Raw genomic sequence first — 27,518 nt, 5'->3', positions numbered from 1 at the left:
TCTCTCCAACCTTTGTCTCAAATATTTTACAACTCTGATAGAAAGTCGCACAAATATCAGTATTTGTCTCTTGATTCTTGACTCTCTTGAAACTACTAACCCCGCCACCGGTTTAAGCTGCTACACAGACTTGCAGGATTGGCAGCAAAAGTGGGAAACCAAGTTTGTTTTTGCCTTTCTCTCCCTTGCATCCCACAATGGCCAAAAAACAAACTGGAACCTGGAATAAAATAAAACCCCTCCTGCGACATGCAATTTACTAAAACCTTGCCCTTAAACACAAGGCTTTTGGAGACCATTCAGGGCGAATGAGTAAACATGACCTCAACTGACACTTTACCAAAAACGGCTTAGTACCTTTGCTAGGACATTATTCAACTTGGCTTTTTCAAGTATCGATATTATCGTCTCTGCAACAGGCTGCCCATCGATAATAGTTTTCCAATTCATCAGGTACTGATCTAAATATGTAAACAGATTATTCCTGTGTTCGGGACGAGTCAATTTCCAATACAATGCCTCAAAGGATTGAGGAGGAGCAAGCAAGCGAGCAAACGCTTCGAGTTTATCTTCTGGAATATTCTGATGTCCCACAAAATGGAGAAGTGCGTCATCACATGCTGTTGAGTGAGAAGGAACAAAATTTAGCTTTTTATTAGACGCCCTGTATTGGTTATTAGCTGTTGATCTATTTCCAGTCAAATCCAATGCTTTGCTTTTCCATTCATCACAAAAATAGAACATTTAATAAAATCTTAATTGAACCGTAAACTTCAGACACGTTAGAGATTAATATAATGTGATAATGTACTATATAGATTACTTCCAATAATTACCATATTAAGTGTATAAAGTTCATTTAACTTGGCATCATGTTCAGCATAGACATTATCAAATGGTCATAAGGTCATGTTATATGAGAATTAGGCCATTCGGCCCATCAAATCTACACCATTCTATCTCTTCAAACCTAGCCCCATTCTCCTGCCCTCTTCCCATAAGCCCCGAGAACCATACTAAACAAATATTGATCTGTCTCTGCCTTAAGTATATCCATAGACTTGGCATCCTCAGCCTTCTGTGGCAAAGAATTCCACAGATTCACCACCCTCTGACTATAGAAATTCCTCCTCGTCTCCTCCCTACTGGAACGTCCTTTATTTCTGACGCCATGACTTCTAGTCCTGGACTCTCCCACTAGTGGAAACATCCATACTATCCAAGCCTTTCACTATTCGGTACGTTTCAATGAGACCCCCTCTCATTGTTCTAAACTCCAGCGAGTACAGGCCCAGTGCCATCAAACGCTCATGATATGTTAACCCACTCAATCCTGGGATCATTCAATTTACAGAAGGCGATTAACCTACAAACTTGCACGACTTTGGAAAGTGGGAGGAAACCAGAGCGCCTGGAGAAAACCCACGCGGTCACAGGGGGAAGGTACAAACTCCATACAGACAGCACTTGTGATCAGGATTGAACCTGGGTCTCTGGCGCTGTAAGGAAGCAACTCCACCACTGTGTCACCGTGCCAATGGGTTATTGCATTTCCTATATTCCCATGATTTAACTGTGCCATACATCAATTTATGTTTATCATTGCTAGGTGTACCAAGCTTTGAGAAGCTTTGTTTTGCATGCTATCCACTCATGCCAGATGATACTATACAGACATTAATCGACAAATTCAACTACAATGGGTGGAGCAAAGGGGCAGATATGGAATGCAGAATGCCGCTTTCTATATAATAGACATATTTAGTTAATTACTAGATCAAGTAGGCCCCGTTGCCCCAACGCAATGTTCCATCGCTCCCAACTGCACAAGGAGCGGCTGACATTTTTAATTTAAAATGACAATAACTTGTAAAATATAAGATTAATATGAACGTATCTCACTCTCCATCTTCAGTCCCCTATTCTCCTCCTTCATTATCCTTCACCAACCCTCCTTTGCGTCCTCCCCTCACTCCCTCCCACCACCCCCTCTCATCCTCCATTACCTCACCCTCCCTCTTCCTACCCCTATCCTCATCCATTCTCCCTCATCATCCAGCACTCCCTCCCACTACACCCTCTGTCTCTCTCTGTCTGTCTCTCTCTCTCCCCCTCTCTCTGTCTCTCCCTGTCTGTCTGTCTTTCTGTCTCTGTCTATATATATATATGTGTCTCTCTGGCTCTCTCTCTCTCTCTCTGTGTCTCTCTCTCTCGTCTCTCTCTGTCTCTGTCTCTTCCCTTGTCTCTTTCTATTTCTTTCTCCCCAGTAGAGGGGAAGGAGGGAGAGGACAAGACCCTCTCCGCGGGGCCTGAAGGCCGCCACCCCCAGACCTCGCTCCCACCTCAGCACTGCGAGCATTTCAAATCCCGGAGACTTTAAGTTAGGCATGCATGCGGATTTTAAAGGAACAGAAAGTCCCCCCCCCCCCCCCCTCCCCATCCCCCCTCCCCTCCCCTTCCCCCTCCCAGGGCTCTAGAGCAGCAGGCCCCAGATCCCTCACCGGCTTGAACCCCCACCCATGTCTGTGTCCAGCGTATTTTATGTAAATGAGATCCCATTGTGGCATCATACCTGCTAACTGTCATTGTTCTCAAAGTGGGGTTTTGTAAAGTTAAAAAAGTGAATAACTTGTGAAGAATAACATCAATCTGAACTAAACATAAAAAATAACATCAATCTAAACAAAACCAAAAAAAAACACACCACAGGACAATTGTGAGTAAGGTGGTACAAATATTGTAGCACTGTCGTGTACGGTTTTGGCGTAGTTCTGGGCATGGCGGCGCACACAGATTCACACACAGGGAGACAAGATGACAGTTTTAGTAATATATAGATAAAGAGCTTTAGGTTATCTTAAGATTTAAAAAAAATGTGTGTAATATGATGCCATATGTAATATTTGCACAGGTACATGGATAGGACAGGTTTAGAGGCCAAACACACACATGTGGGACTAGTGAAGATGGGGCATGTTGATTAGTGTGGGGAAGTTGGGCCAAAGTGCCTGTGTCCATGCTGTATGAATCTATGACTCTATAAAAGCATGAATTACTTTTTTAATGCCGTAAAATGTAATACTTAAAATATAGTTGCTACAGTAAGATGAGTGATCAGGAAATGCCCGTTACTGACACTAAGATAAACTAAAATAAACTGCACACAGTTCTCCAATGAGATTGGTATGGATGAATGAAAAAAATGCATACTTTATTGTCACATGTGTCAAGTCACAGTGAAATTATTTCTTCCAGGGTATGCGTTGAGTCATATAAAGGTCATCGACAAAGTTACAAAGAATCCCAGGACGTACCTTTCTTCTCCCCACCCCCCTTCCCCCTCACGGAACCCCCCCCCCCCCCCCCCCCTGCCTCAGGACCTCCTTTGTCCTAACATACCGATGATTTATTCTGATTATAGAAATATATTTCATGAAAACAATTTTAGTATTTAAGGATGGTATTGTAGTTACCCTACAAAAGAAAATGACTTTACGTACCTGTGCTATTATCATATTTATTGCAGGGAGTACACAGGGTGTCATGCTGAGTGTTACCTGGGACATTCACCACTAAACCATCAGCGCAGATTGTGTGTGGAAGACAGACATCCTTACTAGATATTGTTGAAGAGAAATGGCCACGGGGACATTCTTCACATGTTGAATCGCTAGTATAGGTTCCTAGAAAACACAGTTTATAGATTAAGTTAAATTTCGTGGAAAATACCACGTAGGATTTTTTTTCATAAAAGAACATTCAGAGAAAAACATATATATCGATTATATATTAAAACTGTGTGGCTGCCGCCTGCCGTCTGGCGTCCGGCTACCTTTCTGCCTTTCGATTCGTTCCATCGTGTGATGTCACAATGCCCAATACAAGATTCAAGATTCAAGATTCAATTTAATTGTCATTTGGACCCCTTGAGGTCCAAACGAAATGCCGTTCTATCTATATAATACACTCCTTCCTATCAGCTTCCAACACACTTCAAAACAAAGTTGCAAGACAAGAACACTCTGAACTTTTCACCTCAATGGGATATCACAGCAAGTGCTTCAACAGGAGGGGGAGGGCCAATTGGTATTGCAATTCGAACTGCTGCAGCAGGCAGGGTAGGTTAAATTGGAATTTTTTTTCAATCCACTGCTGAGGGAGGCAGGGGAGTGCTGGAATCTTACATTTGGGAACGGGTTCAGTTCCGTTGGAGGAGACGGGTGCATGGTGGAATATTGGGTTGGGGGCTCACAACATTGGGGGAGCAGACCCAACGGGTCTGCACTTGGTCTAGTACAAAATAAAACTGTGTATAAACTATTCATACAATTTCTACACATTCAATAGCCTCCCCCACAGAGCCTTGGCGTTGGCTGCACCGAGCTTCAGTTCAGACGCACAACCCCGAGGCAGCCTTCATTGTTGCGGGTGACTTCAACCACTCCAACCTGAAGACTGTACTCCCCAAATTCCACCAACATGTATCCTTCCCCACTAGAGTAGACAAGACACTGGACAAAGTCTACACCAATATGGCTGAAGCTTACAAAGCCATCCCCCCTCCCCCACCTTGGTCAGTCTGATCACGTCTCATTGTTCCTGCTCCCTAAGTACTCCCCACTCATCAGACGGGTTAAACCAACTGTAAGGACAGTTAAAGTCTGGTCAGAGGAAGCGGACTTCACACTTCAGCAGTGTTTTGGAAACACTGACTGGAAGGCGTTTGCAGCCCAGGCCACCCTTGACTCTCACACGGACATTGATTCCTATACATCCTCTGTTCTGGACTTTATAAACTCCACCATCAATAGTGTCACCTCCCTCAAACAGGTGACCATATACCCGAATCAGAAGCCATGGATGAACAGCGAGGTCAGGCTACTGCTGAAAGCACGGGACACCGCTTTCAGGTCAGGCGATGCTCGAGCCTACAGTTCATCCAGGGCTAACCTGAAGAGGGGCATCAGGAAGGCCAAGCACTGCCATAAGCTCAGGATTGAGGAGCACTTCAACAACAACTCCGACCCCCGACGCATGTGGCAAGGCATCCAGGCCATCACGGACTACAGACCCTCCAACATCACCCCCACATCCAGCGACGCCTCCTTCCTTGAGGAGCTGAATCACTTCTATGGCCGCTTCGACAGGGACAATCTAGAGACAGCCATCAAGGCTGTGCTACCTGCCGATCACCAACCCCTCACACTCACCCCCTACGACGTGTACGTGGCACTGAGTAGGACTAATGCACGTAAGGCTGCTGGCCCTGACGGCATCCCATGGCGCGTGCTCAGTGCCTGTGCTGCGCAGCTGACAGACGTCTGGACTGACATCTTCAACCTGTCACTTGCCCAAGCAGTTGTCCCCACTTGCCTTAAAGCCACCTCCATCGTGCCAGTGCCAAAACACTCCACTGCGGCAAGCCTCAACGACTTACGCCCAGTTGCACTTACCCCCATCATCACCAAGTGCTTCGAGAGGCTGGTCCTGGCACACCTCAAAAGCTGCCTACCCCCCACACTGGATCCCTATCAGTTTGCCTACCGCAAGAACAGGAGTACGGAGGATGCCATCTCAACGGCACTTCACTCCGCCCTCTCCCACCTTGACAACAGAGACACTTATGTAAGAATGCTGTTCATCGATTACAGCTCAGCATTCAAAACCATTATTCCATCAAAACTGATCACCAAACTCAGTAACCTGGGCATCGACCCCTCCCTCTGCAACTGGATACTGGACTTTCTAACCAACAGACCCCAGTCTGTGAGGTTAGACAAGCACACCTCTTCAACCCTCACCCTGAACACCGGCGTTCCTCAGGGCTGTGTGCTGAGCCCCCTCCTCTACTCCCTCTTTACCTATGACTGCACACCTGTACATGGTACTAACACCATCATCAAGTATGCAGATGATACAACGGTGATTGGCCTCATCAGCAACAACGATGAGCTGGCCTACAGGGAGGAGGTCCAGCACTTAGCAGCATGGTGCGCTGACAACAACCTGGCCCTTAACTCCAAGAAGACCAAGGAGCTCATTGTAGACTTCAGGAAGTCCAGAGGCGGCACGCACACCCCCATCCACATTAACGGGACGGAGGTGGAACGTGTTTCTAGCTTCAGGTTCCTGGGAGTCAACATCTCCGATGACCTCTCTTGGACCCACAATACCTCTACTCTGATCAAGAAGGCTCATCAGCGTCTCTTCTTCCTGAAGAGACTGAAGAAGGTCCATCTGTCTCCTCAGATCCTGGTGAACTTCTACCGCTGCACCATCGAGAGCATCCTTACCAACTGCATCACAGTATGGTATGGCAACTGCTCTGTCTCCGACCGGAAGGCATTGCAGAGGGTGGTGAAAATTGCCCAACGCATCACCGGTTCCACGCTCCCCTCCATTGAGTCTGTCCAAAGCAAGCGCTGTCTGCGGAGGGCGCTCAGCATCGCCAAGGACTGCTCTCACCCCAACCATGGACTGTTTACCCTCCTACCATCCGGGAGGCGCTACAGGTCTCTCCGTTGCCGAACCAGCAGGTCGAGGAACAGCTTCTTTCCGGCCGCTGTCACTCTACTAAACAACGTACCTCGGTGACTGCCAATCACCCCCCCCCCCCCCCGGACACTTATTATATATATATTTTTTTTTTTATTCAAATCGTTTGCTATGTCGCTCTTCAAGGGAGATGCTAAATGCATTTCGTTGTCTCTGTACTGTACACTGACAATGACAATTAAAATTGAATCTGAATCTGAATCTGAATCTGAATCTGTCCCTCAGCACATCCTCCGGCATACTGGAGCGTGACTGTCGGCAACATTCCCCAACGAACAGCTTGCTCTGCTGGGAGACCAACATGTTTTGGGCAGCCCAAACTTCATTCAGTTGATGGTCTTCAAGCAAGTATTTCTCTTGAAATAGTCAGTAAATCAGAGAGTGCTCTGTTCTGGAACTGTTCGGAACTGATATGCAAATGCAGACATTATTTCATGGTATAGGTTGCACGTAAGGTCACCGGGTCATAGGGCTTGTCGCATGGAGCAGCTCAATCCATCTGGAGGACATGGCAGCTTCCGGTATATGTTGTTAATACACGAAATGCATACTTTCCTACCTGTTAAAAACCGCCCAAATGGTGAATGTCTCTCACACTTATCCCAATTTCCATAATTATTTACAGCACAAAAATTGACAATTTTGGCGGATTTTAACAGGCCCGCTCCACTGGAAACAATGGTGAGTGCTTACCTGCAATTTATCGAGTGTACTCCAGTTGGCGTAGCGTAGCAACAGCACGGGTCACGGGTCGTGACCCGACTACCGTGCAACCTCCCTATTGTGGCGTTCAACTTTTTTGCCCAGAAATAATCCATTTGTCGTCTATGATGAATTTTGAAACCTCAATAATTTTCAACAAAGTAGAATAAAAGCAAAAAAAATAGTGGGACACTTGTTTGAGAATAATCTCCTACATGTCAACCTCTTAAAATGTTCTTTCATTAAATGAAACATTACATTAGTGGTTGTGATCGAAGCCAAATCCAGCCTTTGTTACTGAGAATACATGAATGGTTACTTTGAACAAACTTGATCAGTTGAACTATTTATTTCATTCTCAGGTTCAGGATAAATTCACCGGGGTGGAAGATTGCAACTGTCACGTGGTTCACCCTGTTTCGACTTATACAATCAACTCGAAGTGCACAAACGGAAGGTCAAATAGAACAAGTTGTCCAACAACTTTAGGCTGTGCACACCACACAAAAGAAAAAGAAGATACATTCACCAGCTACATTAACCGCACACTATCTTTCCAATTTCCTACTCATCTAGAATTAGTATGCTGTATTGTATTGTAGTTTAAGCACAAAATGATGGAGTAACTCAGCGGATCAGACAGCAACTCTAATACATTTTAATACCTCTAGTATCCCTCTCCCCTGACTCTCAGTCTGAAGAGGGATCTCGACCCGAAATGTCACCTATTCCTTTTATACAGAGATGCTGCCTGACCTGCTGAATAACTCAAGCATGTTTGTGTCCATCTTCGGTGTAAGCCAGCATCTGCAGTTCCTCCATACACATAGTGTAGTTTAGACAACTTTTGCAGAAAAACTAACTATGGGCTCAATGCGATGGGTGAATAGAGTAAGAATTAAGATAGACACAAAAAGCTGGAGTAACTCAGCGTGACAGGCAGCATCTCTGGAGAGAAGGAAAGGGGGGCATTTCTGGTCGAGGCCCTTCTTCAAAATTAATATTTGAAATATTAAACGAACCTGGTGTCAGTACACCATAACCAGGGAAGCATGTGGTAAGTCTCTTGCAGTGACCATTATTGATGAAAGATTCAACGTTGCATCGACACCCCGTATTGGACCTGTGATTGCATTCGGAGACTGTATCCTCATTTTCTCCGCAGAGCTTGCAGTCATGGCATTTTTCAAGGGAGCTCCAATAAGGGTTGTATTGGCCTTTCAAGCAATCAGCGCAAGTTGTTGCCTGGCCACTGATACACGGTGCTGCCACATATTTACCAGGCGGGCACATCTTACATCTAACTTTCTGATTGCTTTTTGGAATGGCCCTGACGAAAGTAGTCCAGAGTGTATTGAAATCTATTCCTGGTCCACTTGAAACGGTTTCACTCAGTACAAATACGACGAGGCACTGTGGGGAAATAATAACCAAAAGGCAATAATTACTGAAATGAACCATCATTACCATTCACAGCATCCTATCTCAAATAACCTTACTCCTTTTTGGCTGCCTTAACTTAGAAATGGTTAAACTTAAAACTGCACCATTAGAGATCTAGTGCAGGAAGGAACTGCAGATGCTGGATTTACACCGATGATAGACACAAAATGCTGGAGTAACTCAGCGGGTCAGGCAGTATCCCCAGAGGGAAGGAATAGTTGACATTGCGGGTCGAGACCTTTCTTCAGACTGATGAAGGATCTCGACCGTTTCCAGGGATGCCGCCTGACTCGCTGAGTTACTCCAGAATTTTGTGTCTACCATCAGACATCTATCTCTATCTGCAAAAAATACATGATGCAAGATTTTATTTGATGATGATGATGATAATGATGATGAATGATGAATGATACATTATTATCACATGTACCTTAGGTAGAGTGAAATGCTTTGTTTTGCATGCAGCAAAGTATGCAAAGAGTCGCCACCTATAGAGCGCCGACAGTTACAAATTGGTTAAAATCCCGATAATCCCTCTTCATTCATTTTATTTGTGAGGCGTGAGGAAACGCACAGGCACGATGGGCCGAATGAACTCCTCTGCATTCTGATTGCACAGAGTAAAATTCAAAACGTGTCTCCATTTAAATATATCAAGTTATATTATAATCCAATTTAAGATCTCAGTAAAGGGATGACTCGAATCAGTCCCCGCCATGCGCGCAGAACCTACAATGTTCAAAACATATATCAATAAATGAAGCCCAAATTGATGAGTGATATGAATTTGACATGCAGAGATTCTGAGCTGTGCCGTGCATATGTCACACGCCACCCATCTCATTCTGTCACACGGGCAGAATGTGGTCCAGGAGCGAATACGCCGAGCCCTAAACTTTTCACCCAACTCACTGCCGCAGAAATAAGGCACTGCAGTCGCTGGCAAAAATATAAAGATGGTCCAGGAGAGTGTATCTTAGACTATAGAACAATAGACAATAGCTGCAGGAGTAGGCCATTCGGCCCTTCGAGCAAGCGCCAGAATCTTTTAGTTTAAGAAGGAACTGCAGATGCTGGAAAATCGAAGGTAGACAAAAGTGCTGGAGAAACTCAACAGGTGAGAAACGTTGCCTATTTTCTTCATTCCATAGATGCTGCTGCACCCGTTGAGTTTCTCCAGCACTTTTGTCTGCCAGACCCTTCTAGATTCGTCTTAAATGGAAATCCCTTGAATTCCCTTGAAAGAAGTCTAAATCATTCATATCTGCAAAAATGCTGCAACTACTCAGCAGAGAACCACTGCTAACAGCTTACAACGACCTTATAGATTCAAGGAACTGCAGATGCTGGTTCACAAATAAAAAGGTACAAAGTGCCGGAGTAACTTAGCGGGTCAGGCAGCATCTATGGAGAACATATGCTATACGAGACACGTCGTCAGTCTGGCTGCTATAAAGATCAATATATATATATATATATATATATAATAATATATATATATAACTTCAGCTGCAAATCTCATTCTGTGAAGGACATTATTGCCATAGAGGGAGTGCAGAGACGGTTCACCAGACTGATTCCTGGGATGTCAGGACTGTCATGAAGAAAGACTGGATAGACTTGGTTTATACTCTCTAGAATTTAGGAGATTGAGAGGGGATCTTATAGAAACTTACAAAATTCTTAAGGGGTTGGACAGGCTAGATGCAGGAAGATTGTTCCCGATGTAGGGAAGTCCAGGACAAGGGGTCACAGCTTAAGGATAAAGGGGAAATCCTTTAAAACCGAGATGAGAAGAACTTTTTTCGCACAGAGAGTGGTGAATCTCTGGAACTCTCTGCCACAGAGGGTAATTGAGGCCAGTTCATTGGCTATATTTAAGAGGGAGTTAGATGTGGCCCTTGTGGCTAAGGGGATCAGGGGGTATGGAGAGAAGGCAGGTACGGGATACTGAGTTGGATGATCAGCCATGATCATATTGAATGGCGGTGCAGGCTCGAAGGGCCGAATGGCCTACTCCTGCACCTAATTTCTATGTTTCTATGTTTCTATGTATATGTATATATATATATATATGCATATACACAACTTATTTTAACTTATTTTATATATAGTAATTTAACATGTTATATGTATGTCTATAAATATAAAATATGTTAAAATTAATAAATATACTCATGCTCATGCTTCCTCAAAATATAACTAAGAGTAAAACCTTCAGCATCATTGAAGCAAGGATCTCAGCACTAGTGCGCCATAGAGTTGATGCAGTGAAGCTGTTTGATGTTGCATTGCCACCTTACCTTGAGGATCATGCTTGCTCGCTTGCTGTGGCCGCGCTCAGCTGTTGAGGGTCCAAGTGCCACCGGCTGGTTTTATCAGCTGAATGACGCGGGGTGAGTCACCGTCTCACGATCTTACGAAGGAGGAAAAACCTAACGTAGAAACCCCCCATCGTCCCGGATCTACGGTTCATCCCGGAATGATGTATTTTTGGGGAATGTCTGGCAATTTCTTCGGTGCCACCGTTCGGTGGACCAGAGATACGGCGTCGAGTTCGCTTCTGGACAACACAATGAAGGAAGTAAAACGCGTGTTCACTGAACACAGGGGACAGCTTCTAATTCAACGAACAACGGCGCTAAGTTGAAAGTGTTGCGATTTACAAGTGACTTTTTTTTGTTGTTGCATGGACCGCGAAACCCGGGGATGTGCTAGACATCTTTAAATGTCTCCGGCTTTGGACGAGGCTCTGGTCGTGGGTGTTGGAGAGCCGGGGCGGAGGGAGGGATGGAAGCAGAAGCAGTGGCGGGGGCACATGTGGACTTGGAGCCGGCGCTGGCGAGTGTTTGCCGGGCTGGCGAGTCGCTCGTTGCAGCTCCGGCCATGGAGCAGCCTCAGTGCAAGAGTCCCGGGCCGTCGGCCGTGAGAGTCTCTGCGCCAAATTCGCCCTGGTGACCGGCATTGACCAGGCTGCGGCTCGGTGCATCCTGGAGGACAACCAGTGGCTGCTGGAAGTAGTTACCAAGCACTGGGTAGAAGCGGTGGAAGATAGTGGCCTTCAAATGGGGGCAGTTGGAGAAAGCATCCTGCTTGCCTGCTAGATTTCCACTTACTGTAACTGCAGGAAAAAATGTTCCCGATGTTGGAGGAGTCCAGAACCAGGGGGTCACAGTTTAAGAATAAGGGGTAGGCCATTTAGGACTGAATTGAGGACAAACTTTCTTCACCCAGAGAATTGTGAATCTGTGGAATTCTCTGCCACAGAAGGCAGTGGAAGCCAGTTCACTGGATGTTTTCAAGAGAGACTTACATTTAGCTCTTGTGGCTAGCGAAATCAAGGGATACGGGGGAAAAACAGGAAAGGGGTACTGATTTTAGATGAACAGCCATGATCATATTGAATGGCAGTGCTGGCTCAGAGAGCCAAATGGCCTATTCCTGCACCTATGTTCTATGTTTCTATGCTTGAGTATATGGCAATAAAACTCGACCACTTGATTTTGAAGCATTCATGTAGTCACAGAGTGCTAAAGTGTGGAAACAGGCCCTTCGGACCAACTTGCCCACACCCGTCAACACTGCCAGCTTTCGGTCCATATCCCTCCAAACCTGTCCTATCCATGTATCAGTCTAGCTGTTTCTTATATGTTGGGATAGTCCCTGCCTCAACGACCTCCTCCGGCAGCTTGTTCCTTACACCCACCACCCTTTGTATGGAAAAAGTTACCCCTCAGATTCCTATGAAATCATTTCCCCTTCAGCTCAAATCTCTCCTCTGGTCCTCGATTCACCTACTTTGGGCAACGGACAGTGCATTGAAATGTATACTTCTAATGCATTTTAGATGTCTCGAAAGTCTTACTTTTTAAAAATAAGTAACGTTTCCACAAACATATACCCCCTTCATTAATGTTGTGGTTTGATGATTCTAAATTCAAATCAAAATGAAATATGTGTCAAAAGGAGAACGCATACTTTCAAAATACTCAGATTTTGTTCCCTGAGCAAAACATAATTTGTATAACTTTGCAAAATCAGGAAGTGTTATGAATATTTCTTGTCTTTTTTTCCAACTAAAAACATCAAAAATAGCATTTGGAATTATAACACATTTTAAAGTTTTTGGTCAAATTATCTGTACCGTGGAAGACACTGGCCTTTATCCGGGGGTGGGGGGGGGGGGGGGGGGGGGGGGGGGGGGCAGGAGATGGGGGATATATCCCCCCCACTTATTGAGGTGGGGGATGGCCTGTATTATTATCCCCCAGTTTTTGGAGGCCAAGCAATAACAACAATAATAATCACCTGCTCCTATCTCTCATGTAGGTCCTACATTATCTTAAAAATACTTCAAAGAAAAATAATTGAAATTATACTCCTATACTTCTACAAATACTTCTATAATGCACTAAAACAAGATTTTAATAGATTAATTTAAAAAAGCCCCTCCCCTCACTTGTTCACTGATCACGGCTACCCCCAAGGCCAGTGATCAGTTTTTTCCCCATGGTGGGGGCGTCCAGAACCAGGGAGGGGGTCACAGTTTAGGACCCAGAGAGTTGTGAATCTGGAATTCCCTGCCACGAAGGCAGTGGAGGCCAATTCACTGGATGTATCCAAAAGATAGTTAGATTATAGCTCTTAGGGCTAACGGAATCAAGAGATTTGGGGAGAAAGATGTAGCGGGGTTCTGATTCTGGATGATTATATTGAATGACGGTGCTGGCTTGAAGGGCCGAATGGTCTACACCCGCACCTATTTTCTATGTTTCAGTGGACCAGTGTCGCAGGCTGAGAGTCGGGGGCACGGGTGGAGAAATACCAAGGCAATGACAAGATAGACGCAAAATGCTGGAGTAACTCAGCGGGACCGGCAGCATCTCTGGAGAGAAGGAATGGGTGACGTTTTGGGTCGATACCATTCTTCAGACTGGGAGTCAGGGGAGAGGGAGATTAGAGATATGGAAGTGTAAGGTGTGAAAACGAGACATCAAAAGGGATGAGCTTAAGGAAAATGTAGAATAAATATACATGGCAATAACAAATTGAAGAATGGGTACTGCAGACATACTCTGTGTGTGAGAGTTGAGAATATCAGGAGCAAGTTAACAAAGGCACAATGAAACATGGGCTAAGCAAAGTGATTTTATAGAGTCATGGAATCAGACCATTCGGCCCAGCTTGTCCATGCTGACCAGGTGCTGCATCTACACTAGTCTCACCTGCCGTCGTTTGATCCATATCCCAGCAAATCTACCCTATCCATGTACCTGTCTGAATGTCTTTGAAATGTTGTTCTAGAACGTGCCTCAATTACCTCCTCAGGCAGCTCGTTTCATAAAACTAACACTCTCAGTATGGAAACCTTGCAATTTTTGGAGCAAGATACAGGCGGATATTCAAAGCAGCTTGTTCACAGTTGCTGACATTTGTATTCAGCCGTGGGCTATCAAAAGGCAAGAGATTTGCGTAAAGAATATTTTGGTAATGAGCATAAGATTGGTTTGGTCGTGCTTACATGAGTAAGGCCTTTGCTTGCTCAGTTATCAAGGCAGAGGATATGAAGGCATTGTTTGCATTTTTCCCTGTTTCTTCGAGGTTGTTGCAACGCAATGGAAAATCTCAGCCAGCTGGTGCAGTGCGCGTCTGGAACAATGATCCAGGAAGCAATTTGAACCAGTTAATGGCTGATAAAACTGAACAGTACAATCATTACGCAGTTCTTGCTCCGGGCTTGTGTCTGGATTCGCCAGACTAATTGCTCACATAACCATCGCTCTAATTCCTTCGTAGGAGATGGAAAGTTCACCTTCTTCGTTATATCTGGGGTAACTTCGGAAATCTTCTTCCATAATTCTGAAGGTACCTCAGCATATTCTGCTGTTCCCTGTGGTCCAGTTACTAATGCCAACAGGTTTACATCCCACCTAGTTCCTTCACGAGATCGGTAAAAGGTTTCCAACTCTCTATTTTTACCACTGTGATCACATGCTAAGTTGATATGAAGCGGGGGTTCATCTTCTATGTCTAGAGACCACCATTGGTGTCACTGACAAGTAACAATGTCTCTTAGAAGCCGATGGGGTTACAGTTATTTCATTGTCTCCACACTCAATTATCCATTTTGGTGGCAAAAACAGGAAAGCACACTAAATGGTGGCCGACTAGGAAAAGGGGAGATGCAGCGAGACCTGGGTGTCATGGTACACCAGTCATTGAAAGTAGGCATGCAGGTGCAGCAGGCAGTAAAGAAGGCGAATGGTATGTTAGCTTTCATAACAAAAGGATTTGAGGATAGGAGCAGGGAGGTTCTACTGCAGTTGTACAGGGTCTTGGTGAGACCACACCTGGAGTATTGCATACAGTTTTGGTCTCCAAATCTGAGGAAGGACATTATTGCCATAGAGGGAGTGCAGAGAAGGTTCACCAGACTGATCCCTGGGATGTCAGGACTGTCTTATGAAGAAAGACTGGATAGACTTGGTTTATACTCTCTAGAATTTAAGAGATTGAGAGGGGATCTTATAGAAACTTACAAAATTCTTAAGGGGTTGGACAGGCTAGATGCAGGAAGATTGCTCCCGATGTTGGGGAAGTCCAGGACAAGGGGTCACAACTTAAGGATAAGGGGGAAATCCTTTAAAACCGAGATGAGAAGAACTTTTTTCACACAGAGAGTGGTGAATCTCTGGAACTCTCTGCCACAGAGGGTAGTTGAGGCCAGTTCATTGGCTATATTTAAGAGGGAGTTAGATGTGGCCCTTGTGGCTAAGGGGATAAGAGGGTATGGAGAGAAGGCAGGTACGGGATACTGAGCTGGATGATCAGCCATGATCATATTGAATGGCGGTGCAGGCTCGAAGGGCCGAATGGACCTAATTTCTATGTTTCTATGTTTCAATTGGCAGATGGAATGCGCATAGCAAATCTCGAGCTAGCAGATTACAATCCAGACCCGTGGTAATTACGAATTGATGCAGCACTGTCTAGCCTTGGTATGTTACTTCAACTGGCATAGAGATGGAGATTTGACATGCTTGTCCTTGGAACCCAGACAGGCTCTGGGTCTCGTTTGGTTTAGGAAGATTGTGAATGGACTGAATAGATGACATGGATGGCCCTGTATCTACCAAAAATGTGCATCTTCTTCCTTCTACTTGCAAGGATAAAACAGGTTTCTCGTCGGTATTGCACCCATTCATCACCAAATTTGCCAGTCAATTCGGGGGAAACGGATTATTCTGGGAAAAGTTCATTTGCCTCTCCTGTCCTCGATTTCCCTGCCAACCTCCCCTTCATGTTGGGCACTCCCAGCTCCAATGACCATACCTGCCACAGCTTTAACAATGTCTGGTCCCAACACTCACCTCACTCTAAAATGTGGCTTTGGGGAAACATAGGGTTGGCTGTAAGCGGGGGCATTTAGTTCATGGGGTAGCCTGGAGTCATGCATTCCTGCATCTTCGCCCATTCTGTTTCAAAGATCCGGGGTCCTGTTTGGTAATTGTTAATATCTTCCGGTATCTCCTTTTCCATAACATATTTCGTTTTTTACTTTAGTCTGCGGCAGATTATCTTGTTTCTTATTATCTTTCCAATGGTATCTAACTGCACGGGCCATTTGACCTGGATTATTCTCTGACTAGTCCATGTTATTCATTTTTATTGCTTCTGCTGCAGCGGCTGGCAGGCAGTTCATCAAAATTGCACAGTACTGGGGGAGAATTTACACCGTTCCGATAATTAATATCTCCCGATATCTATGGATATTTCCAAAAATCTTTCTAAAAATTCGCCTGCCCCCCCCCCCCCCCCCCCTGATATCCAAAATTTTAGAAATATTGATCGGTTTCTGCAGAGTGGTAGTAAGGGCAGCAAGGATGGCATCCTCTAGTGCCTTGCTCTGGGCTAGCAGGTTAACTAGCGCATCATGAGTTGGAGATCCCAAGTTCACCAAGAATCTTGCAGGTTCTGCTGAGATTACAACTTGTTGCACTAAAGCTCACAACTCTCTCGATTCTGCATGATACACTCTTATTATAGAAAACAGACAAAAGGTGCAGGAGTTGGCCATTCGGCCCTTCAAGCCAGCACCGCCATTCAATATGATCATGGCTGATCATCCACAATCAGCACCCCGTTCCTGCCTTCTCCCCATATCCCCTGACTCCGCTATCTTCAAGAGCCCAATCTTGAAAGTTTCCAAAGAATCGCCCTCTACCGGCCTCCACCGCCCTCTGAGGCAGAGAATTCCACAAACTCACAACTCTCTGTGTGAAAAAGTGTTTCCTCATCTCTGTTCTAAACTCTTATTGTAGTTCGGAGGTAATCTATGAATGTGCCGGATTACTTTTTCCTATCAGGCATCTAGCTCAGTATGGCCACCATCTCATTCAGTTTCCAGGGGGATATACATTTATCGTTTGAGTGTTTCCAGGACCAACTGCAATCGCTGGATTAAACGTGGAGTTAGGCATTTCTCTAACCGGGAATTGGTGGCGAGCGGTTCGTCGCTCAACTATTTTGTCTGCCCTAGCTTCAGGCTCAGTGTCACAGGAGGACAAATCCTCTCCCTGCACTTGTATTCAATGTCTTGTACAATGAAACCTCCTTGTACTTGTATTCAATATTGCACGCAATAAACCCACACCATTTTTGTATTCAAATGCTTGTCTAATAAACCCCAACGTTAGCATTGTGAGTTTTCCTTCATCTACATGTCTCCAGCAGGCCAAGGGATATTTTGTCAGGCAAAGGTGTCCTCTCAGCTGCCCAAAGTATATATTGAAATACCGCATGATTTAAACTTTCACTGCACTCTCATCCTTCCAGGGAAGTAAGATGAGTCCAAAATGCAAAGTAACCACCACTAGAAGGTACTTGAGGCAAATTTTGTTTGTGAGAGATGAATCACAGAGTTCTGATGGACGTTCTTGAATGACTGGATAGTACAATGAATATAATGAACATTGTGGAAAATTTTATGATATTTATCTAAAAGTGTCAAAATGATGAACTGTAATTTCTATCTTATTTTTGTGTCTGTGTCACAGCGTATGCGAATAATAAATATGAAGTGTTTTTTACGAACTCTCGCGCTGAAAATTAGTCAATTCAATTCAATTCAATTCAATTTATTTGTCATTTGGAGCCCTTGAGGTCCAAACGAAATGACGTTTCTGCAGCCATACATTACAAACAAATAGACCCAAGACACAACATAATTTACATAAACATCCATCACATTGCTGTGATGGAAGGCCAAAAAAACTTGTATGATAAATGTCACTGAACAGCATCACTGAAGGACATGGATAGGTGACGTTTCAGGTAAGGACCCTTCTTCAGAGACTAGTTGGGAAGGGAAGGTTGGAAGAGAGATGTGTGCAGGTAATGCAGGCAAGTGATAGGTGGATACAAGTGGGGGATTTGCTTGGCAGAAGATGAACGAAGATGAACAAAGATCTATAATATCGTTCAGTGAATTACCGTTACTGTGGTCAAAACAATGAAAAGCTAATCCTCGGATCCTGGAAGATGGAATCACTCACTCACTGACAACCCAAATATGAACAGTCATCGTGAGATATCATAATCTCGATATTGTAGCTCTCCGCAAAATACGACTTGTCAATAGGGACAGCAGAGGCAGAAGGAGTCTACATCGTTTAGAAAGGGAAAGCATCAATTTTGTGGTCAATATCACTATCACACTGCATTGGGTGCCAGTGGTAGGTTGAACATTCTCTGCTAGACCTGAGGTGAAACCTGATACATGGCTTAACCCACCTCAATCACTCTTTGCTGACTGGAAATGCAGGAGCACAAGGAGAATCTAGGCCTACTAGAGGAGGAGGAGCCATCTTGGGGAACGGCTGCTAGCTAACAGCCGTCCGTTTTAATTCGCTTTTTTTAAAAGTTTTTAGTGAGTCCTGTTTAGTGATGTCTGGAGATATGGACTTTTTAATGTGGGGGGCAGGGGTCAATCTTACTTCTAGGTCCCTACCTGGTCGGTGAGGCAGCTTTTTCTCCGGGCTGCCCGTTGACCCATCCTCGTGGCCTGCCAGCGGGCTTGGAGCGCCGTTTCCTGGCGGGGACCGCCCAGCACCTCGGCTTCGGTGGCGGCACAGCGCTGGAGCGCTATCGCGGAGCGGAGCGGGCGATGCCTTGCCTGGGTCACCGCGCTGGATCGATGCGCTGGAGCTCCGATGAGCTGTGACCGCCGTGTTCAACACCTCCGGGCTGTGGGGCTGTGGAGTGGAGCGGGCGGCGCCGATTTCAACATCGGGGGCCTGGGAGCTCCAAACTGGCGCGGCCTTGTCGGCTCCGGAAGCCGCGGTCTCCAGCTAGAAAGCGGCCATTCCAGGTGGCCCAGCCGCTGAGTGGACTCTCCCGACGCCGGGTCAACACCACCCGGTGAGAACGGCCAGGAACATCGGGCCTCCGTAGAGGCAATTGCGGTGGCCTCAATAGACCTGACTTTGGGGTGAACTTGGGTTGGGGACTGGACTTTGTGCCTTTCCCCACAGTGGTATCCATTGTGGGGGGATGATGTTTTTTGTCTGTAATGTAATCCTGTTAGTCTTTGTCCAAGATGGCTGCCATGAAGGGAGAGTGGACGCTGGCGCGGTTTAGCTGCCGCTGCTCTCTCTTCACATTGTGTTTTTGATATTTTGTTTTTGGACTGAATTCTGTTTTTAATTTGTGTTTCTGTGATGTCTTTATTATTTATTTTCTGATTATATATTTATATTCCTGTTAATCTATGTAAGGTGTCCTTGAGATGTCTGAAAGGCGCCCAATAAATAAAATGTATTATTATTATTATTATTATTACTTCAATGATTCCAAGAAGCAGGATTATGGGGAGGGAAAGATAAATGTGCCTTTGCTGCCTCAGTAGCAGAGAGGACTTCACCAGTTGGTGTCAACGTGAAAGCAGTTTTGCCTTGCATATAGGGTGATTTCACGAAAGGTCATAGATTTCGTGAAATCACCCTATAGATAAACACAATTTAGTTAATTTAGACACCGTCAATATGATCATGGCATCATCCAGAATCTGTACCCCGCTACTGCTTTCTCCCCATATCCCTTGATTCCGTTAGCCCTAAGAGCTAAATCTAACTATCTCTGCATACATCCAGTAAATTGGTCTCCACTGACTTCATGGCAGAGAATTCCAGATTCACAACTCTCCGGGTTCTGAACTGTGACCCCCCCCCCCCTCCCCCCCTCCCTGGTTCTGGACTGCCCCAACATTGGGATCATTTTTCCTGCATCTATCCTGTCCAATCGCTTATCTCAGCTTTCAATTCTGCAATTTGCCACACTCCGGGTTGAACCACAGCCGCTGTTATCGCCCGGCTGCCATCATCATTTACACTTTATTACATGTGAACATCTGGATTTGTGCAGCCCCTTGGCCGCCCCAATGTTATCCGTCACCCATGATTCCACCCCGTCCCACAAACATGTCATAACGACACTGAAAGTATCCATGCTACCAGAGAGCATCCCCTACTTCACTTTCTCAATCGAGTTTGGATGAATGAATGAGTTCTCAATCGAGTATGCATACTTGTGTCAAGCTTACAATGCAAAAATAAAAAGCCACTTTTCAGTAGCATCATTTTCAACCTAGCGCCGTGGTTCGTTGAGTTAGAAGCTGCCCCCTGTGTTCAGTGAACACGCGATTTACTTCCTTCATTGTGTTGGCCAGAAGCGAACTCGCCGTCGTATCTCTGGTCCACCGAACGGTGACCCCGAAGAAATTGCCAGACATTCCCCAAAAAGACATCATTCCCGGATGAACCGTAGAGCCGGGACGATGGGGAGGAATTCGACGGTAATCTCAACTCACGCCTGGGCACCGAAGCAACTCAGGGGGCGAACCCTGGGCTCCGTCTCACAACAATCTGATGTGCATATCCGTCCACATTCAAAGAGTTATATCTCCCGTCTCCCCGCAGTGTGTAGACATGGCAGCAAATTCAATTAAAACATATCAAACCTGCGTGTTTCAAACAAATTATAAGTATAACTGCTCTGGTAGTTTCATTGGACGCAGAAAAAGCGTTTGATCAAGTAGAATGGGATTATATGATTAAAATATTGCAAAATTTTCAAATGGGAGTGAACTTCATCACATAGCATAACTGCTCTGGCACTGGATGGGGCGCATTTTCCCTATTTAGCTCACATCAATAGATGCGGCCGCTTTGAATTATATCTTTAAAACAAAGCCACAGGATGGAGAGGTCTTCTTTAACACTGTTGCTTATTAAAACATAACACTGTTGCTTATTAAAACAAACCTTCAATCAGGATTGGCTCAAGAGTAACTCGGGAGACGAACTTGGAACATCGCAGAAATGACAAGTAAACGGCAAACTTGTCATACCCGTGGGAACTCGGTTAAACTCTTGATCATACACTTGCAATCTCGTACACAACCACGAGTCTTTCACTCGGGGTACCTCTTGTCTCAACTCGCAACGTGAGAACAGTTTTTCCTCCTTCGTAAGATCGTGAGACGGTGACTCACCTCGCGTCATTCGGCTGATAAAACGAGCGTGTGGAACTTGCACCCTCAACAGCTGAGCGTGTCCTAGCAAGCGAGCAAGCATGATCCTCAAGGTAAGGTGGCAATGCAAGATCAAACAGCTTCACTGCATCAACTCTATGGCGCACTAGTGCTGAGATCGTTGCTCCAATGAAGGTGTTACTCTTTAAGTTATATTTTGAGGAAACACGAGCATGAGTATATTTATTAATTTTAACTTATTTTATATTTATAGACTTAAAAATGTTACAGTTGTGTATACTCTTAATAGTATATATTTATGAGGAAACACGAGCATGAGTATATATATTATATATTAACTTATTTTAAAATATTTATTAGACATACATAAAAATATATATATATATATTACATATATAATATATATATATATATATATGTAAAACAACTAGTTTTAAATTATTTTATATTATAAATATATATATATATATACAGAATGAGATTCACAGCTGAAGCTATATATATATTGATCTTTATAGCAGCCAGTCTGACGACGTGTCTCGTACAGCATATGTTCTCCATAGATGCTGCCTGACCCGCTGAGTTACTCCGGCACTTTGTACCTTTTTATTTGTAAACCAGCACCTGCAGTTACTTGAATCTAAGTTCATTGTAAGTTGTTTGCAGTGGTTCTCTGCTGAGTAGTTGCAGCATTTTTGCAGATGTGAATGATTTAGACTTATTTCAAGGGAATTCCGTTTAAGATGAATCTAGGAGATTTTGGCAGACAAAAGTGCCGGAGAAACTCAGCGGGTGCAGCAGCATCTATGGAGCGAAGGAAATAGGCAACGTTTCGGGACGAAACGTTGCCTATTTCCTTCGCTCCATAGATGCTGCTGCACCCAGCTGAGTTTCTCCAGTACTTTTGAGTGCCTTCGATTTTCCAGCATCTGCAGTTCCTTCTTAAACTAGAAGATTCCGGCGCTTGCTCGAAGGGCCGAATGGCCCACTCCTGCAGCTATTGTCTATTGTCTATAGTCTAAGATACACTCTCCTAGACAATCTTTATATTTTTGCCAGCGACTGCAGTTCCTTGTTTCTGCGGCAGTGAGTTGGGTGAAAAGTTTACGGCTCGGCGTATTCGCTCCTGAACTACATTCTGCCGATGTGACAGAATGAGATAGGTGGCGTGTGACATCCACAGAATCTCTGCATTGTAGGTTCTGCGCGCATGGCGGGGACTGATTCGAGTCATCCCATTACTGAGATCTTAAATTGGATTATAATACAACTTGATATATTTAAGTGGAGACACGTTTGAAATTTTACTCTGTGCAATCAGAATGCAGATGAGTTCATTCGGCCCATCGTGCCTGTACATTTCAAATAAAATGAACGAAGAAGGATCATCGGGACTTTAAGTAATACTTTTTGTAACTGTCGGCGACCAATAGACAATAGACACTAGGTGCAGGAGTAGGACATTCAAGCCAGCACCGCCATTCAATTTGATCATGGCTGATCATCCACAATCAGTACCCTGTTCCTGCCTTCTCCCCATAACCCTTGACTCCGCTATCTTTAAGAGCTCTATCTAACTCTCTCTTGAAAGCATCCAGATAATTGGCCTCCACTGCCTTCTGAGGCAGAGAATTCCACAGATTCACAACTCTTTGGGTGTTTTTTTCCCCTCATCTCCGTTCTACACGACTTACCCCTTAATCTTAAACTGTGGCCCCTGATTCTGGACCCTCTCAACAATGGGAATATGTTTCCTGCTTCTAGCATGTCCAAACCCTTAAAAATCTTATATGTTTCAATAAGATTGCCTCTCATCCTTCCAAATTCCAGTGTATACAAGCCCAGCTGCTCCATTCTATCAACATATGACAGTCCCGCCATCCTGGGAATTAACCTCGTGAACATACTCTGTACTCCCTCAATAGCACGAATGCCAAGAATGTGGGACCTTATCAAATGCTTTCTGAAAGTCCAGGCACACGACATCCACTGGCCGTCCTTGTCCATTTTCCTAGTTACATCCTCAAAAAATTCCAGAAGATTAGTCAAGCATGATTTCCCCTTTGTTAATCCATGCGGACTCGGACTGATCCTGTTACTGCTATCTAAATGTGCCGCTATTCCATATTTTATAATTGACTCCAGCATCTTCCCCAACACCGATGTCAGGCTAACTGGTCTATAATTCCCTGTTTTCTCTCTCCCGCCTTTCTTAAAATATGGGTGTAAAGTTATGGGTGGCGACTCTTTGCACACTTTGTGTAGTGCATGAAAAACAACGAATTTCACTCTAAAGTACATGTGACATTAATGTATCATCATCATCATCATCAAATAAAATCTTGCATCATCTATTTATTGAAGATAGAGATAGATGTCTAATGCTAGACACAGTTGCTGGAGTAACTCGGCGGGTCAGGCAGCATCTCTGGAGAGAAGGAATAGGTGACAGTTCGAGTCGAGACCTTTCATCTGTCTGAAGAAGGGTCTCGACCCGACATGTCACCTGTTCCTTTTCTCCAGCGATGCTGCCTGGCCCGCTGAGTTACTCCAGCAATTGTGTCGATCTTCGGTGTAAAACCAGCATCTGCAATTCCTCCCTATACTTGATGTCTGATGGTGCAGTTTTAAGTTTGACCATTTCTAAGGTAAGGAAGCTAAAAGGAGTAAAGTTATTTCAGGTATGATGCTGTGAATGGTAATGATAGACAGTTTCAGTAATTATTATTTTTTGGTTATTATTTCCTCTACAGTGCCTCGTCCTATTTGCGTTGACTGAACGTGTTTTAAGTTCAACAGTGCAGGTGAGAACCAAGCCTACTGACACATGGACCGATCCATATACTCGTGAAAATTTGTTATGTGAGATGTGCGGGCCTGGTACAGTTGTGCTAACACGATGCACCGCCACACACGGTGGGGTGATATCAGGTACGTTTAATATTTCTAATATTAATTTTGAAGAAGTGTCTCGACCCCGAAACACCACCCATTCCTTCTCTCCAGAGATGCTGTCTGTCCTGCTGAGTTACTCCAGCTTTTTGTGTCTATCTTAATTCTTACTCTATCCACCCATCGCCTTGAGCGCATGGTTTGTTATTTTGCAAAGCTTGTCCAAACTGCACTATGTGTATGGAGGAACTGCAGATGCTGGCTTACACCAAAGATGAACACACACATGCTGGAGTCATTCATGGGGTCAGGCAGCATCTCTGGAGAAAAGGAATAGGTGACGTTTCGGGTCGTAAGTGGTATAGGTGTGTTGCTTTAGGATAGATGTAAACACTGCTGTGTATGATGCTGTTGAATGTATAGACAATGCATGAACAGTTTATGGACAGGTTTACTTTGTGTACATATTTTGTTCTCTGGAAGTACTTTTGGGGAAAAAATTACTACATGAATTTTAACTGATCCGATGGACTTGTGTTTTCCAGGAACCCATTATCGCGATTCAACGTGTGAAATATGTCCCAGGGGATATTTCTCTCCCACACTCTCGAGTACGGATCGCTGTATTGCACACACAAACTGCACTGATGGTCTAGTGGTCAATGTTCCAGGCAATCTTTACCACGACACCCTGTGTACCTCCTGCAGTACATATGTTGGAATTACAGGTATGTAAAGCAATTTTCTTTTGTAGGGTAACTACAATACCATCCTTAAAAAATCCTTAAAAATAGGACAAAGGGGCGGGTGGATCGCAGTGAGGGGGGGGGGGGGGGGGGGTGGGGGGGGGGGGGGGGGGGGGGGGGGGGGGGGGGGGGGGGGGGGAAGAAAGGTACAACCTGTGTGGGATACTTTGTAACATTGTCAGCGCCCTTGATGTGGTGACTCTTTGCATACCTTGAAGCAAAGAATTTCACTGTGACTAATCACATATGACAATAAAGCATTCATACCAATCTTATTGGAGAGCTGTGCGTTTGACGGCACTGGGCCTGTACTCGCTGGAGTTAAGAAGAATGAGGGGGGCCCTCACTGAAATGTACTGAATAGTGAAAGACTTGGATAGAATAGATGTGGAGAGGGTGTTTCCACGAGTGAGAGAGTCTAGGCCTAGAGGTCATAGTCTCATAAATAAAGGACGTCTCTTTAGGAAGGAGATGAGGATGAATTTCTTTAGTCAGAGGGTGGTGAATCTGTGGGATTCTTTGCCACAGGGACTGTGGGCGCCAAGACAATGGATATTTCTAAGGTAGAGATAGATAGATTCTTGATTAGTACGGGTGTCAGGGGTTATGGGAAGAAGACAGAGAATGGGGCTAGGGGGGAAGAGATAGATCAGCCATGATTGAATGGCAGAGTAGACTTGATGGGCCGAATGGCCCAATTCTGAACCTATCACTTCTGACCTTATGATATTGTCTGTGCTGAACGTGATGCCTAGTTAAACTAACTTCAAACACTTAACGAGAATGATTGCAACTAATCTATATAGCACATTATTCCATTATGTTGCCTCTCTAACGTGTCTGGAGTTTACGGTTCAATTTAGATTTTATTACGTTATTTGTGATTAATGGAAAAGCAAAGCATAAGACAGAATATGACTGGAAATAGATGAACAACTAAAAACCAACACAGGATGTCTATTAAAAAGCTACATTTATTTTTTATCTCTTTCAACAGCATGTGATGACGCACTTATTCAGTTTCTGGCACATCAGAAGATCGCAAAAAGAAAACTCAAAACGTTTATCCGTTCCCTTGTTACTACTGAAAATGTTGAGCAATTACATGCGGAAATGTCAAACGGGAACAGGGATATGATGTATACAAAGTTATATCCTCTTCTGGTGAAATGGAGAGCAAGTGTCAACAGGACGCATGTTGCAGAGATGATAATCTCAAAACTTGAAAGTGCAAAGTTGAAGAATGTCGTAACAAGGATAAAAAATCGTTTTTGGTGAAGTGTCAGCTGAGGTCACCTTTAATCATTTGCCCTGAATGGTCCCCAAAAGACTTGTGTTTAAGGACAAGGTATTAGTCAATAGCATTTCAAAAGAGGGTATTTATTTTATTCCAGGTTGTAGTTTGTTTATTGGCCATTGCGGGATGCAAGGGAGAGAGAGACAAAACAAACTTGGTTTCCCACTTTTGCTGCCCAGTCCATCATCGGCTCCGATCCCCCCACCATCGAGGGGGTCTACCACAGTCGCTGCCTCAAAAAGGCTGGCAGCATCATCAAGGACCCAGACCATCTTGGCCACACATTCATCTCTCCGCTGCCTTCAGTTAGAAGGTACAGGAGCCTGAAACCTGCAACAACCAGGTTCAGGAATAGCTACTTCCCCACAGCCATCAGACTATTAAACTCAACTCAAATAAAATCTGAACTTTAATTAGCCTACTGCACTTTATATGTTTATTTATGTGTGTATATATATAGATTCTATTGTATATGGTCACACTGATCTGTTCTGTATTATTTATTCCTGCAATATTCTGTTGTGCTGAAGCAAAGCAAGAATTTCATTGTCCTATCTGGGACACATGACAATAAACTCTCTTGAATCTTGAATCTTGAATCTTGAATTAATCCTGCAAGTCTGTGTAGCAGCTTAAACCGGTGGTGGGGTTAGTAGTTTCAAGAGAGTCAAGAATCAAAAGACAAATACCAATATTTGTGCGACTTTCTATCAGAGTTGTAAAATATTTGAGACAAAAGTTGGGGAGGGGAGAGGGGGGTGGGGCAGGAGAATAAGGAACCCACCTGTAAAGAAGTCTCACCAACACATCGTGTCTTTACTAATAGTTTATTGATAGTTCGCAAGCATTGCTGCTCTAGCTGTACGTGGTCTGTCACCGGAGCTAGAGAGAGTGAACAATGGGTGGGGAGGTTGCAATTATTCATCTAATAAGGGGAGTGGTTAGTAGTGGTGAGGTCACTATGTTAAAGGTACATGCACTAGTCATCTACACCACCCAAGTGTTTGTTTGACCCCGTCCTTCTAATTCCACATTGGCTCCATTGCAAAATGAGTCCGTATAAACTCGTCTAATACTGCCCTGCCCTCCCTGCCTCAGCCCATCTTCTGCTGAAACCTCTCATCCAGAGTATCTGTTATAATCGTAGTCATAGAGCTGCAATCATAGAATCATGGTAGTGGATAGAGGGCCATAGTCAAACAGCACGGCAACAGGCCCTTCGTCCCAACTTGTTCATGCTGACTATGATGTCCCATTTAAGCTGCATTTGGCCCCTCCCATTTGGCTCGTATCCATCTAAACATTTCCCATCCATCTACCTGTCCAACTGTCT

At 44.5% G+C, this 27,518-nt stretch overlaps 2 protein-coding genes across 2 annotated transcripts; one reads left to right on the top strand and one right to left on the bottom strand.

Moving 5' to 3' along the window:
• Positions 1–60: 60 nt before the first annotated feature.
• LOC129707566 (tumor necrosis factor receptor superfamily member 6B-like) lies at positions 61–11,015 on the bottom strand. The gene is made up of 4 exons (XM_055652713.1): positions 11,004–11,015; positions 8,280–8,670; positions 3,501–3,683; positions 61–620 (listed from the first exon to the last, which is right to left on the bottom strand). The coding sequence occupies exons 1-4, from the start codon at positions 11,013–11,015 to the stop codon at positions 337–339; spliced, it is 870 nt and encodes a 289-aa protein (XP_055508688.1). The 3' UTR covers positions 61–336.
• A 10,315-nt stretch (positions 11,016–21,330) lies between these two features.
• Positions 21,331–26,723, top strand: LOC129707565 (tumor necrosis factor receptor superfamily member 6B-like). The gene is made up of 4 exons (XM_055652712.1): positions 21,331–21,342; positions 23,959–24,297; positions 24,657–24,870; positions 25,886–26,723. The coding sequence occupies exons 1-4, from the start codon at positions 21,331–21,333 to the stop codon at positions 26,164–26,166; spliced, it is 846 nt and encodes a 281-aa protein (XP_055508687.1). The 3' UTR covers positions 26,167–26,723.
• The last annotated feature ends 795 nt before the right edge of the window (positions 26,724–27,518 follow it).

The sequence above is a fragment of the Leucoraja erinacea genome, chromosome 21 (genome assembly GCF_028641065.1).
Source record: "Leucoraja erinacea ecotype New England chromosome 21, Leri_hhj_1, whole genome shotgun sequence".
Lineage (NCBI taxonomy): Eukaryota > Metazoa > Chordata > Chondrichthyes > Rajiformes > Rajidae > Leucoraja > Leucoraja erinaceus.
This window is presented reverse-complemented; position numbering and strand designations above follow the sequence as displayed.

What these genes read in the sequence shown, in the direction of transcription:
- LOC129707566 (XM_055652713.1), bottom strand. An exon ending in TTATGGTGTACTGACACCAG is followed by an intron (nt 3,684 to 8,279) that starts GTTCGTTTAATA and finishes TGTGTTTTCTAG; the next exon opens with GAACCTATACTAGCGATTCA. An exon ending in TAAATATGATAATAGCACAG is followed by an intron (nt 621 to 3,500) that starts GTACGTAAAGTC and finishes CTCACTCAACAG; the next exon opens with CATGTGATGACGCACTTCTC.
- LOC129707565 (XM_055652712.1), top strand. An exon ending in GTTACTCCAGCTTTTTGTGT is followed by an intron (nt 24,298 to 24,656) that starts CTATCTTAATTC and finishes ACTACATGAATT; the next exon opens with TTAACTGATCCGATGGACTT. An exon ending in TACATATGTTGGAATTACAG is followed by an intron (nt 24,871 to 25,885) that starts GTATGTAAAGCA and finishes CTCTTTCAACAG; the next exon opens with CATGTGATGACGCACTTATT.